The 15,241-nt window shown below is 39.1% G+C and overlaps 1 protein-coding gene across 1 annotated transcript in view; it reads left to right on the top strand.

Moving 5' to 3' along the window:
- The window catches only part of LOC141105218 (C-type lectin domain family 2 member D-like), a 123,708-nt gene that overhangs the window by 93,062 nt on the left and 15,405 nt on the right, over positions 1 to 15,241 (top strand). Inside the window, exon 5 of the mRNA XM_073595105.1 lies at positions 1,497 to 1,648. Coding sequence (XP_073451206.1) covers positions 1,497 to 1,648 — 152 coding nt within the window. The remainder of the gene's footprint in view (positions 1 to 1,496; positions 1,649 to 15,241) is intronic.

Below are 15,241 nucleotides of genomic sequence, written 5' to 3' on the forward strand. Positions count from 1 at the left end.
AGAAGGCCAGCATGATGGCTAAGCACTCCTACTGGATTCTAATAAAAACAGAAACCGTTCTGCTTCTGAAACCTATGCACTGAAAGTGTGATCTCTTTAAATGGTCTAGTTGTGGTGAGATAGCCAAACTTACAGTCCAGTAGCTTGGTAGACAGTGACCCAATCCAAGTGACATTTTGCGGATCATAGAAACCTTTAATTAACCGCTTCCCGACCGGCGCACGACTATGTACGTCGGCAGAATGGCACGGCTGGGCAAATGGGCGTACAGGTACGTCCATTTGAATTTCCCGCCGTGTCATTGCGTGCGCGCCGTCGGCAGCGCGCGCGCGCGGGTCGGGGGCTCCGTGAGTCGGGTCGCGGGTCCCGCGGACTCGATCGCCACGGGGATACCCGCGATCGTCTCACGGAGAGCAGGAACGGGGAGATGCTGATGTAAACAGCATCTCCCCATTCTGCCTAGTGACAGTGTCACTGGATCTCTGCTCCCTGTCATCGGAGCAGAGATCAGTATACTGACGCACACAGCCCAACCCCCCTACAGTTAGAAAACACTCCCTAGTACTGACTTAACCCCTCCCCGCCCCCTAATGGTTAACCCCTTCACTGCCAGTGTCATTTACACAGGAATCAAAGCATTTTTATAGCACTGATTGCTGTATAAATGACAATGGTCTCAAAAATCTGTCAAAAATGTCCGATGTGTCCGCCATAATGTCGCAGTCACAATAAAAATCGCTGATCGCCACCAAAACTAGTAAAAAAAAATTATTAATAAAAATGCCATAAATCTATCCCCTATTTTGTACACGCTATAACTTTTGCGCAAACCAATCAATAAACGCTTATTGCGTTTTTTTTTACCAAAAATATGTAGAAGAATACGTATCGGCCTAAACTGAGGAAAAAAAATGTTTTTTTATATATTTTTGGGGGATATTTATTATAGCAAAAAGTAAAAAATAATGCGTTTTTTTCAAAATTGTCGCTCTTATTTTGTTTATAGCGCAAAAAATAAAAATTGCAGAGGTGATCAAATACCACCAAAAGAAAGCTCTATTTGTGGGAAAGAAAGGACGTCAATTTTGTTTGAGAGCCACATCGCACGACCGCGCAATTGTCAGTTAAAGCGACGCAGTGCCGAATCGCAAAAAGTGCTCTGGTCAGGAAGGGGGTAAATTCTTCTGGGGGTGAAGCGGATAAAAAAAACTTGTGAAGATCATAACAGATGAACATGAGATCAAAAATGTATACTGTGTCTAGCTCCAGCTAGATACAGTACATGTGGTGAATGGAGGCTAAAGCATGAAGAGGAAGGGTGGGACTATCTACATAGAACATCCTCTAGTTACAGACTGTGGTAGGGACACATTTATTTAAAGGTAAACAGGCAATGCATGTGTAACATGCTAGATACTACACTAGCATAAAAGCCAAGAAGGACAAAGTTTATGTACATGGATTACGTGGAAAACAATGAAAACATTTTCTTATAGGGTGTGTGGTGTGTCCCGATGGTTGGTTGAGGTACAGAGAGAACTGTTATTACTTTTCATCTGGAGGAGATCGCAGAACTTGGAATGAGAGTCGGGAAGTGTGTGAAGGGATGGGAGCCGATCTATTGATCATAGAGGACCAGGAACAGAAGGTATGGTATAACATGGCAATAGATGGGAGATGGATGGACAGATACAGAGGATTTAGACTCCATTGTTCCATCATCTAAATGTTTATTATACCGGAATCAGAACAGATAAGCTCACACTATGAAATGTCACCTAACGGTGGCTATATGGGTTGATTTGATTCATAAATCGATCATTCTGAGTGATTAAACTAAAATGAATAACAATTGCACATTAAAGACCATCTCTTGCATCAAGCTCCTTTCCCCCTACTGCTGTTCTCCCAACCACTATAGTTCTATCAGAAGAAGCTATCAAAATGCAGCCACTCCTGTGTATCATGACACTTGCAGATTGCATGTTGTTATGCGCTTGACGTCAGGATTTGCCTGAACTATAATTATATTGAGTAGTTTTCACCAATTGAATTTATTTTTAAAAAACACAGATCAAACTATATGAATACAGACTAAATATTAAATATTTATTCACTAAACATGTATTAATAGTTCGATTTTTGTATGGACATAAATAAAACCTTAAACAAAATACAAAGTTATTATGCAACACTCGCTAATGGGTTTTTGCTGTGCAATATGAATGGAACAAAAGGATTTTTTTCCTCCACGTGGACAAAATAACCAAGTATGAAAAATTAACTATCAAACAATAGTCTGCGTTTTACAAAGCCAGCAGTTACCCCCCTGCAGATGAAGCAGGTGTTAAACTATGTAAAAATGGTACGCTAGTATAGCACCAAGAAAAAGATGATTAAAATTGGAAAAACAAAAATAAAGTTAAAGAAAACTCTAAAATGGTTATTATATCAGTGGAAGAACAATCTAAATATCACAAGAAACCAAAAATAGGTATGAATCAGGAAAAGATCAATGTAACATAATTACACTTCCAAAATGGCTCCTGGCTTACAATGGTCATTACTAGAGTCTTCTAAGATGGCTGCCTTTCCCAAAATGGTGTTTCATTAAGGAGGAGCTGCGTCTTGGCGTCCTCAAAGTGTCAGATTATGAGGCGTAATGATGAGTGTATGAAGAGTGTATATGAAGTGAAGTCTGTCCCGTGAATTAAGTGTGTGTGTCCATCCTAATGACTTCCTCTCCTGGTCCTATATATCATTCTGGACAATAAGCTCATAAAAATTTTAATAAACCTAGCCCAGAAGGTGGAACTTAGGCATTTCCTCTCTTAGCCACCAAGTGTCATTCTAGGATAAGGGATCTATTTGTTCTAAATTATTATTATAAATAATTTGTTATCAGAATGTCCATTTTCTCATGGTACAGGTGTGGCCTTAAGATATTTTTAATATATATCTGTAATGTTTGGGATATCAGGTAACGCCATCAGATGAGTATACATTTCAAATGCAGCAATATTTCAAACATAATTATTTTGATCAGGAAGAGATGTTTTACCCACATACGGTATATCTTATGATTAATTATACAGCTGGGTAAAGGAAAAAAACTATATAACTATATGGATATATATATATAAACACAATAATTTGTATATTTAAACTATTTCTACATATAGGATATTTCTAATCAGATGAAATACATATTACATAACGAGGTTATTAATATGCCAGCAGACAATAAAATCATGACTTCAATCCATTTCATGGTATAAGAGGTTTTAGTCTTATAATCATACACTCTTATATATATATATGCGGTTTATGGTGCGGTTCTTAATAGAATATAATCATAAATACATAAACAAAAACTGTATAATTCCCTCTTAGCATATTATGGATCATGGAGGTTGTGCATCAATATGTATGTTAATATTCCTAGTGGGCTCTTTGTTGTATAGTGTCCACATATTTTAAATGGTGTCTGAGCTGTATGTCTCTTCCAGTGGTGGGAAATTTTAGGTGGAAATTCAGGTTTTACTACTAGCCTGAGTTTGTGTACAGCAGTGGTTCTCTGCCTGGGGGTAGGGACCCTCTCGGGGGTTGAATGACAACTTGCCAGGGGTCAACGAATTCTGGGCTGTACCTGAAGTCCACACCGCTCTCCCAGCCTTTTTGCGGCCGCCCAGCAGGGCTGTCCCTGGAGCCTGTGGCCGCCCATTCAGCCTCTTCGCAGCCGCCTATTCAGTTCACAGCATGGCTGGGGGCAGAAACTAAAGGTCAGTCGGAGACACAGTGAGTAACACTACCTGTGATTATAGTTGCCATTAAAAGTCCCCACTATAGTTCTCAGATCAGCAGATGACCTTGATCAAGAGCACCTAAGTTGGCTGATCAGAACTCCCCTAGCATTGCCACTCATCCCAACTCCCCACCAGCACTGCCACTCATCAAAATAGAGAAAACATGGAAGGGAGAGGAAAAGAGGGGGAGGAACAAAGAAAAATGGAGAGAAAGAATAATGCCCCGTACACACGGTCGGATTTTCCAATGGAAAATGTCCGATCGGAGCGCGTTGTCGGAAATTCCGACCGTGTGTGGGCTCCATCGGACATTTTCTATCGGATTTTCCGACACACAAAGTTGGAGAGCAGGAGATAAAATTTTCCGACAACAAAATCCGTTGTCGGAAATTCCGATCGTGTGTACACAAATCCGACGGACAAAGTGCCACGCATGCTCAGAATAAATAAAGAGATGAAAGCTATTGGTCACTGCCCCGTTTATAGTCCCGACGTACGTGTTTTACGTCACCGCGTTTAGAACGATCGGATTTTCCGACAACTTTGTGCGACCGTGTGTAGACAAAACAAGTTTGAGCCAACATCCGTCGGAAAAAATCCTAGGATTTTGTTGTCGGAATGTCCGAACAAAGTCCGACCGTGTATACGCCCTATAAGAGAAAGAACAAGAAAGATGGCTAGAGAGAGGGATGGGGGAAAAAAAAAACCAAGAAATTAGGATAGGGAGATAAAAGGGAAAGAAAGGAGAACAAAGAGAAAGAGTGGTACATCCTAAAATGTACCATAGGGGTTTTAATACTGTACGAGTGGAAGGGACTCAGGGAGCATTAAATGTCTGTGGATTAGGGGTGCAAATTTCTTGTCTTGCCTTGGGTACTGACAACCCACGCTACGAAAATAATTTTACTGTTAGGGGTCACCACAACTTGGGAAATTTTATCTAGGGGTCACGGCACTAGAAGGTTGAGAACCACTTGTGTACAGAGATATATCAGAGGTCGTCCAGTCTAGTTAACATCACCCAAGGCTTCTTCTTTATACACTGTTTGAATATGATGTATTCTAGCCTTGGAAGCCTTGGCAAGTTGATGTTTGCTGTTTTTCAGGGTTTTATCACTAGTCCAAGGATCCTTAAATAAATTCTATTTAGTAACCATAAAATAGATTTATCCTTGGCTTTTAAGTGAGCAAGAAGGTACATACTCATTGTTATATACCTGGTTCAGCAAACTGCTTGTTTACAGACCTCCAACAGAGTGAGAAAAACACAGGATGTCTCAGGTTGAAAACCTAGGTGACTCGTGTCCTGAAGCTGACCTTTGTCTCTGGGATCCATGCAGTCTTAAACATCCATATTGAAATTATGAAAATATATTTATTTTTTCACAATAACAATGTGCCATTGAGTAAATACTGAAAAGACAAGGAGAGAGGCGCCTCTAGGTACATATACAGTCAGGTCCATAAATATTGGGACATCGACACAATTCTACTCTTTTTGACTCTATAAACCACCACAATGGATTTGAAATGAAACAAACAAGATGTGCTTTAACTGCAGACTTTCAGCTTTAATTCAAGGGTATTTACATCCAAATCAGGTGAACGGTGTAGGAATTACAACAGTTTGTATATGTGCCTCCCACTTTTTAAGGGACCAAAAGTAATGGGACAATTGGCTGCTCAGCTGTTCCATGGCCAGGTGTGTGTTATTCCTTCATTATCCCATTTAAAGGAGCAGATAAAAGGTCCAGAGTTCATTTCAAGTGTGCTATTTGCATTTGGAATCTGTTGCTGTCAACCCTCAATATGAGATCCAAAGAGCTGTCACTATCAGTGAAGCAAGCCATCATTAGGCTGAAAAAACAAAACAAACCCATCAGAGATATAGCAAAAACATTAGGTGTGGCCAAATCAACTGTTTGGAACATCCTCAAAAAGAAAGAACGCACCGGTGAGCTCAGCAACACCAAAAGACCCGGAAGACCACGGAAAACAACTGTGGTGGATGACCGAAGAATTCTTTCCCTGGTGAAGAAAACACCCTTCACAACAGTTGGCCAGATCAAGAACACTCTCCAGGAGGTAGGTGTATGTGTGTCAAAGTCAACAATCAAGAGAAGACTTCACCAGAGTGAATACAGAGGGTTCACCACAAGATGTAAACCATTGGTGAGCCTCAAAAACAGGAAGACCAGATTAGAGTTTGCCAAACAACATCTAAAAAAGCCTTCACAGTTCTGGAACAACATCCTATGGACAGATGAGACCAAGATCAACTTGTACCAGAGTGATGGGAAGAGAAGAGTATGGAGGAAAGGAAAGAAACTGCTCATGATCCAAAGCATACCACCTCATCAGTGAAGCATGGTGGTGGTAGTGTCATGGCGTGGGCATGTATGGCTGCCAATGGAACTGGTTCTCTTGTATTTATCGATGATGTGACTGCTGACAGAAGCAGCAGGATGATTTTTGAAGTGTTTCGGGCAATATTATCTGCTCATATTCAGCAAAATGCTTCAGAACTCATTGGATGGCACTTCACAGTGCAGATGGACAATGACCCGAAGCATACTGCAAAAGCAACCAAAGAGTTTTTTAAGGGAAAGAAGTGGAATGTTATGCAATGGCCAAGTCAATCACCTGACCTGAATCCGATTGAGCATGCTTTTCACTTGCTGAAGGGAAAATGCCCCAAGAACAAGTAGATACTGAAGACAGTTGCAGTAGAGGCCTGGTAGAGCATCACCAGGGATAAAACCCAGCATCTGGTGATGTTTATGCGTTCCAGACTTCAGGCTGTAATTGACTGCAAAGGATTTGCAAACGAGTGTTAAAAAGTGAAAGTTTGATGGATGATTGTTAATCTGTCTCATTACTTTTATCCCTTAAAAAGTGGGAGGCACATATACAAACTGTTGTAATTCCTACACCGTTCACCTGATTTGGATGTAAATATCCTCAAATTAAAGCTGAAAGTCTGCAGTTATAGCAAATCTTGTTCGTTTCATTTCATATCCATTGTGGTGGTGTATAGAGCCAAAAAGATTAGAATTGTGTCAGTGTCCCAATATTTATAGACCTGACTGTATATAGCACATTTTTAATATACACTTGATACAAGCAACTCACATATGTAAAGTTAAATTCAGGCATGTAAAAATCCCAAGAAGGGGAGGTGGCATCAGTTGACAGTCCAGTCCGGTAGGAGGAGAAGCACTGGGCTCGCTGGGGTACCGCTGTTCATGAGAGTGGCCCGCCACGTTGAAGACACTTCAGAGCGAGGCTTGGAGCGCAGTTGGCAACAGGCGTGGATGGATGATGTCACTGGAAAGGCGATGCGTTTCTTGAGCGTTTGCGCTGCGAATGACACGGCAGTCACGCTCCTTTTTCAAGCTAGCTAGTAGGACGGAGGAGCTGCAATATAAAGAGTGAAGGAGGGGTGGGAAACTGAGAGGAGGGGCCGGTATATCTCAACAAGCACAGCAGTAAGTCGCTCAATGGCTGGCACTATATAAAAGAGATTAGATGTCATTTGATGATGGCAATAAGAACCGGGCAAAAAACAAAGGGGAATTACTAGCTAAATAAGGACCATTTTTACATTATGAGCAGAAGAAGAGGGGGGGGGAGCATAATATACATACACAAAACTTATGACATATAGCAGCATTAATATGAGTAACATGTGAAAACAAATCCAGAACATGACAAATGGTTAACATCAAATAAATGAATTAAAACAAAATGTGTTAAAAAAAGTGTTAAAAAAATATATTAAAATAGAAGCTGTTGGCACATGCGCGGCAGCCTGAGGTGAAGGTAATGTTACCTTAGAGCTCCGCTCCTCGGGAGTTTTCATCAGAGGACTACAGGTCCCAGTGAACCAGCAAGTATCCCAAAACTGCAGAAAATCCTACCTAATACTGTCAGCTTCACTGACAATGGTCTTGAGAGCTCCTAAAATGAAAATTAAAGCAGGAAAAACGAAGGAAACGGCACACAGGCTGGCAGCTGGAATGGCGACGGCATCCTCTCCCCCACAGCACAGCGGTGAATACACTAAAAAATCTTTACCTCACAGTCAGCACAGCGGTGAATACACTGGAAAATCTTTACCTCACAGTCAGCACAGTGGTGAATACACTGGAAAATCTTTACCTCACAGTCAGCACAGCGGTGAATACACTGAAAAATCTTTACCTCACAGTCAGCACAGCGGTGAATACACTAAAAAATCTTTACCTCACAGTCAGCACAGCGGTGAATACACTGGAAAATCTTTACCTCACAGTCAGAAGACACAGGCTGCTAACGGTGAGTCTGAGTCTGAATATGAATACTGTGAATTACAAGCTGCTACACAGTCTGACATCTTCAAAAAATTTGAATGTATGCTTCAGAAAGCCCTCAAACAGACTTCTGATCATATAACTGACAAACTGACTAAAGAAATTAGAGAACTAGGTCAGAGAACAGCTGACTTAGAACTGAGGGTTGATGAAATTGATAATTTTACACAGAACTACATGTCTGAGATGAAGGTACTAAAAGAGGAAAACCTTACATTACAAAATCATTTAGAGGACCAAGAGAACAGAGATCGTCGATCGAATCTGCGAATCAGGGGAATCCCTGAATCTGTTCTAGACCTGCAGGCTAATATCACGGCGCTCTTTCAAGAATTATTACCTGGAACCCCTTTTGACAGGTTCGAAATGGATAGAGTGCATAGAGCGTTAGCCCCACGCAAAATAAATAGTCCCCCGAGGGATATTATAGCTAAATTGCACTTTTACAGAACCAAAGAACAGATACTAACAGCTGCCAGAGGGAGAGAATCTCTTAGCTTCCAGGGCAATACCTATCAACTCTTCACGAATTTGTCCCCACTAACGGTTGCAAAAAGACGTGCACTTAAACTTCAACTCCAGGTACTCCAGAGAAATCAAATTTCCTATCAATGGGGATTTCCTTTTTGTCTCAGATTACTCATTTGGAAACAAAATATGTTTGTCGCTCTTCAGAGGACTTGAAGTCAGCCCTATTTGATATGGGCCTAGCCGAAGCAATCTTACCAAATGACCAGTCTCATAGGCGCTCAGCTTTTCGTTCTACACAGCAAAACAAAGACCCAAAACCCAGCTATTCCACTTTTTCCCATCAAAATCTTAACAAGCGAGGTTGATATGAACATTCACCACCAAACAATGAGGATTCAATGGACTGACAATCTAAGCCAGACTAGTTATTTGTCCTTGCTACTTTTTTCCAGAACAGTATGCTGACAGAGTTAATTAACTGGCCATATTCATGACTAAAATGAGTTATGGCTACATACTACTGTTATGTTACAAAAATATATATATATTTTTTTTTTTTATATTAACTTTTTTCTGTTTTTTTTTCCTCTCAAGTTTTTGAACTTTATTTTTTCTTTTTTTGTAACAATTTAAGCGAAATGTTTCCATGATAGTAATGGAATAGTTCCTGTGGTCCTCCGATGTTATACATCCCTTAGGAATTTCTTGTTGCCCTTTATTCCACCTAAGGACTCCTACCATTGTTATGGGGGTCTCTATTGGTGGTCCCGGACCCTCTCAGAGAGTTCTAAAAACTCTCCTGAGATACTCCTACACCCTATTATTTAGCCTTTATATACTGCTAAATTGTCTTCATATTGGGTTTGTTCGATTCTCCTCTCCTTTTTCTTTTTCTATTCTATTGCTTCTTTCTTTAATCTTTGCTATTCCCTCCTGACTCTCGGGTTGGTGATCCTGGCTCTCGGTGAGTACTCTGCTTGTTATGCTATAATATTCGCATTCGTTGTTTTATGGCTCCTATAAATATCTTGTCATTAAATGTACAGGGGTTTAATACTCCACATAAGCGAACCAAGGCTTTACGCTCTTTTGCTATGAAAAAAGCTAATATTATATGTTTGCAGGAAACGCATTTTACTGACAAAGTTTATCCCAAATTTCTTTCATCATCATATCCACAATTCTATACTGCTTCAGCTACGGTTAAACAGCACGGAACTCTCATTGGTTTTCACTGTTCCACTCCGTTTAACCTTGTATCCAAAATAACAGACCCTGAAGGACGATATGTTCTCCTAACAGGATTTATTTCTGATAATCCTATTACTATTGTGTCTTATTATGCCCCTAACAAACGCCCAACTGCTTTCTTATCCCACCTTTTTCAACTTATAGAAGTACATAAGTTTGGTACTGTTGTTATTTGTGGGGATTCTAATGCTACTATTTTCCCGTTCTTAGATAAATCTCCCCCTGGACCTACCACAAACTCAATAAACCTAACTTTTCAACATCTACTCACCACTCATAGCCTGGTAGATACTTGGCGAGAGATGAACCCTATTAGTAGGCGCTTCACTCATTATTCTTATCCGCATAACTCTTTTTCACGAATAGATCATATTCTAATCCCGTCAAGTATGCTACCAGAAATCATATCATCCAAAATCATTCCTTTTCCATGGACAGACCACTGCGCAGTATTCATTACCATTGCTTCCACAATTCCTAGATCACACGATACCACTTGATGTATAAACGATTCAATTCTGACCCACCCTTCTCATCGTGTTGAGATTGAAAAAGCACTTTCTGATTACCTAAAATCCAATGATACAGACGATGTCTCTGCTATTACATTATGGGAGGCGCACAAGGTAGTCATTAGGGGTAGACTGATACAACAAGCAACTAACCTTAAAAGAGAACGCAAACTATTGTTTGCAAAACTTGAATCTACCTTTAATGACTGTCATCAAACTTTTCAAACCTCCCCGAATGCTACCAACAGTACCAAACTAGAAAAAGCCCGCCTGGATCTAGATCTTTTTCTTACTGATACCGCAGATAAACTTATAAGTAAACGCCAGCATGTTCAATATCGCAGGGCAAATAAACCTGATACACCTATGGCCAGAATTTTAAAAAATTCACAACATATACATACGCCTATCAGATTGAAAGTATCCCGGGAATCTTACACTAGTAACCCAGTGAAAATACTTGAAATTTTTCGCTCTAAGTTATCTAAACTATATTCTTCTGCCTCAAATTTTGATAAAACTAAAGCAGACACACTGTTCTCCAATATCACGCTTCCTAACCTTGATCAACAACAGAAAGATCTTCTTGAATGTCCAATTACAGATACTGAAGTCCTTAACGCAATAAATTATTTAAAATTACGTAAAAGACCAGGCCCAGATGGATTTTCGGCAACATATTATAGACAATTTGCATCAATCTTAACACCTGTCTTAACTAAAGCTTTCAATTCGATCCTTAAAGGTAACTCATTTAGAACAGAGACTCTCACCTCTATAATAGCAATGATCCCCAAACCACATTCTTACTCCACCTCCTGGACTACTTATCGTCCTAGATCCCTCCTAAATCTCGATATAAAATTAATTGCTAAAATTTTGGCCACTAGACTGAATAATATTATTGGCCTACTAATCCATAAAGACCAAACAGGCTTTATGCCTAAACGCCAAGCTGGAGATAATATCAGGAGAGCACTCTTACTTATTAATGCGGCTAAAACTAGACGAATCCCAGCTTGCCTTGTATCCTTAGACATAAGGAAAGCATTTGATTCGGTTACGTGGCATTATATGGAATATGTCCTTGGTAAATGGGGATTTGGAAACAATTTTTTAACCTGGGTCTCATCCTTATACAATAATCCTAGAGCATATATCAAATATGCAGGATATAAGTCAACAATGATTGATATCAAAAGAGGCACTAGACAAGGATGCCCTCTTTCCCCTCTACTTTTTGCCCTAATAATAGAACCCCTGGCACACCTTATTAGAGCCAATCCTGACATTAAAGGTATCGAACTAGGTGGTTATCACCATAAACTATGTCTCTTTGCGGATGACATTCTCATATTTTTGTCTCATCCCCATATATCCACCCCTAATCTACTAAAAACACTAGATAATTTTGCCCAAATATCAGGACTACATGTTAATCCAACAAAATCAAATGCATTAAATATTTCCTTATCTCAATTAGAACTTCAGCAGGCACAAACTTCCTTACCCTTTACTTGGGTTCCAAAGCAGCTTCCATACCTAGGAATAAAACTCACAATCTCTCTTAAAGACCTTTTTGCGGCAAATTACTTACCCCTCCTTAAACAAACTTCCGGCTTCCTGAAACAATGGGCTCTTCTATCATTGTCATGGTTGGGAAGGATTAATGCGGTAAAGATGTCAATCCTGCCGAAATTCTTATATTTATTTAGGGTACTCCCTATTTCTTTACCATCTTACTTTCTTAGACTTACTCAACGTAGAGTTATGTCCTTCATTTGGGGTACCACCAAACCTCGTATACCTAAATCTACGCTTTACCTTAATAAATTGAGTGGTGGTTTGGGATTGCCCAACTTTTCCTCCTATTTCTACGCTGCACAGCTAGCACTTATACCCAAGTATCATACTTCTGTAGAAGCTCCCCTATGGGTAGCTATTGAATCAGTGGAAAGTGACCCTATCTCAGTGGCAAATATGTTTTGGCTCTGTCCTGCTGATAGAATACATCTTTCTAATCCTATCACGAAACAGACCCTAGCAGTATGGGATAAATGTAAATTTGCACATAATCTTCAATCAACACATAATCCCTTGCTTTCATTTCTTAATAATCCAGCCTTTTATCCTGCCTGGAAATTCCCAAAATCATTCTCTGCATGGACCTCTACGAACCTGACTCGTTTATACAATCTTTCCTCGACTAAAGCTATTTATACATTTCCTGTACTATGTGAAACCTTTGGGTTACCTAAAACTGAAATATTTCGATATTTACAAATTAAAAATTTTTATGAACCACTTCTGAGTACAGGCTCAACTCTTAATCAAATGACTCAATTTGAGCGGATTTGTATAAGTGATCCACACATTAGAGGACTCAATATATTTCCAACTTAATATGATATCTAGTTTCTACCCTCATACACAACTAAATGGGCACAAGATATGAATCGAGTGTTTAATAAACAAGATTGGTCGAATATATGGTCAGCCACCAAAACTTCCTCTCCAAATTGTTTTGCTGTAGAAACTAATTACAAGGTTCTAGCACGCTGGTACCTTGTACCAGCTAGAATAGCTAAATTTGTCCCCACATATTCACCTAATTGCTTTAGAGGATGTGACACAGCAGGAACACATTTTCACATATGGTGGCAATGCCCCATAGTTAAAGAATTCTGGAAGAATATATTTCTTATGGCTTCTAAAGCCCTGGAAATCACGATTCCTCCAGATCCTGCAACGGCACTCCTAAACCTTAAACCCACAATACTCACCCATACTCAATTCCAATTGTTTATCCAATTTAGCACTGCAGCTAAACAAACGATTGCCAAGGCGTGGAAGTCCCAAAATCTAATTCTTGCTGAAGCTAAACACAGAATGAACAGAGCATTTTTATACGCCAAGTTGACAGCTATTGAAGAAAATAAAATAAATAAATTTAGCAAAATTTGGCAACCATGGGTTAAAAACTACCTCCCTATAGATTTTGACCAATCTCTGTTGTTACCACACTAAGATATATATCATATTATTACTGAAATATATATTATATTTGTATACCTAATGAGAGCTGGATCATCATCCCGGGAAACTCTCTTTTTTTTTTTTTTTTCTCTTCTTTCCTTCTTTCCATCTTTATCTCTCCTCCCTCTCCTTTTCTTTTATTATTTCCTAAAATATTCCTATGGATACTTAGTCTAATAACTTGATTTATTTCTCTAATCTTACATCTAGAATCCCAACTAGTGTATAGTAAATATGGTTGTAAGATATCTCTAAAATAACTTTATTTTATTAACTTATTTATTTATCTTTTTTATCATACTGCAAAGATCTTCTGATGATTGATATGTATCCATGTATTGTATCATTTTATTTCTTCTTCTGTGAAAACTCAATAAATATATTTAACAAGAAAAAAAAAAGTGTTAAAAACAGTACATTTAATTAGGAATCGTGGATAAAATTAATTAAGATTAGTAAAAATTAATAACAATTAATAAATTATTAAATAAGTGATCAATTGGTCGATCAATTTAAAGTTAAAATTAATTATTGGATTGGGGGAGGTGAAAAACAATAAATGATTTTGTATTGTTTTATCAATTTACTGTAAAAAAGAGGCTCTGACAGGAAGTAGTAAAGAGAAAGGTATGCCACATCCCATAATTTGGAAAAAGAACAAAGGATTCCCCTTGGGTGGGATTTTTAGGGCATTACCATAAATGATACAATGTAAGTATAAAAATAATTTTATTCCAAAGATCAAAAAAGTGACAAAAAATACAACATATACAAATCGAACACAAAAAAAATATGTACAAACAAATGCATCAAGGGCAACATGTATGAAATGAAGGATACCACAACATGGCAATTGAACAGACCAACGGTATGGAATGTAGAAAGTCTCACTAAACCGACGCGTTTCGGAAAGTCCTTCATCAAGGTTTAACAAGTGAGAGTTACCATCTATAACATTACAAAAGTAGAAGACAAAAAAAGGAATAATTAACAACACACACAGATATAAGATGATATACCCCCCACACCCAGTGAAGGTCTGTGTGAGAATCATACTCACTTTCAAAATGCAAATGTTATAAAGGCATCCAAGACATAAAATCAGCTTCACTACGGTCTCCCAGGCCATGTGCACATAACGAAAATTCAATTGTTGGTAATGTGAGGTACTATAGATGACTCATATATAGAGTGCAATTCCAATAGTTGCTGAAGAAAGCCACGTCCAGAAGTTTGGCGCGGCGCCTGTGCGCGCGGTTCCCATATATGTGCATATAACTTGTACACTCCTTGGGATCCGGTAACTTTCGGATCCCAGTTCATATTAGTGTCCACCTTTATTAAACTGCCCTCTCTCATGGGGTTGTGTGCTTGGTCTTAGGTCTGAAGATTCTTTTGGACCCCAGCCCGCGCACAGGCGCCGCGCCAAACTTCTGGACGTGGCTTTCTTCAGCACCTATTGGAATTGCACTCTATATATGAATCATCTATAGTACCTCATATTACCAACAATTGAATTTTCGTTATGTGCACATGGCCTGGGAGACCGTAGTGAAGCTGATTTTATGTCTTGGATGCCTTTATAACATTTGCATTTTGAAAGTGAGTATGATTCTCACACAGACCTTCACTGGGTGTGGGGGGTATATCATCTTATATCTGTGTGTGTTGTTAATTATTCCTTTTTTTGTCTTCTACTTTTGTAATGTTATAGATGGTAACTCTCACTTGTTAAACCTTGATGAAGGACTTTCCGAAGCGCGTCAGTTTAGTGAGACTTTCTACATTCCATACAGTTGGTCTGTTCAATTGC

The sequence above is a fragment of the Aquarana catesbeiana genome, linkage group LG08, assembly GCF_042186555.1.
Source record: "Aquarana catesbeiana isolate 2022-GZ linkage group LG08, ASM4218655v1, whole genome shotgun sequence".
Classification (NCBI taxonomy): Eukaryota; Metazoa; Chordata; class Amphibia; order Anura; family Ranidae; genus Aquarana; species Aquarana catesbeiana.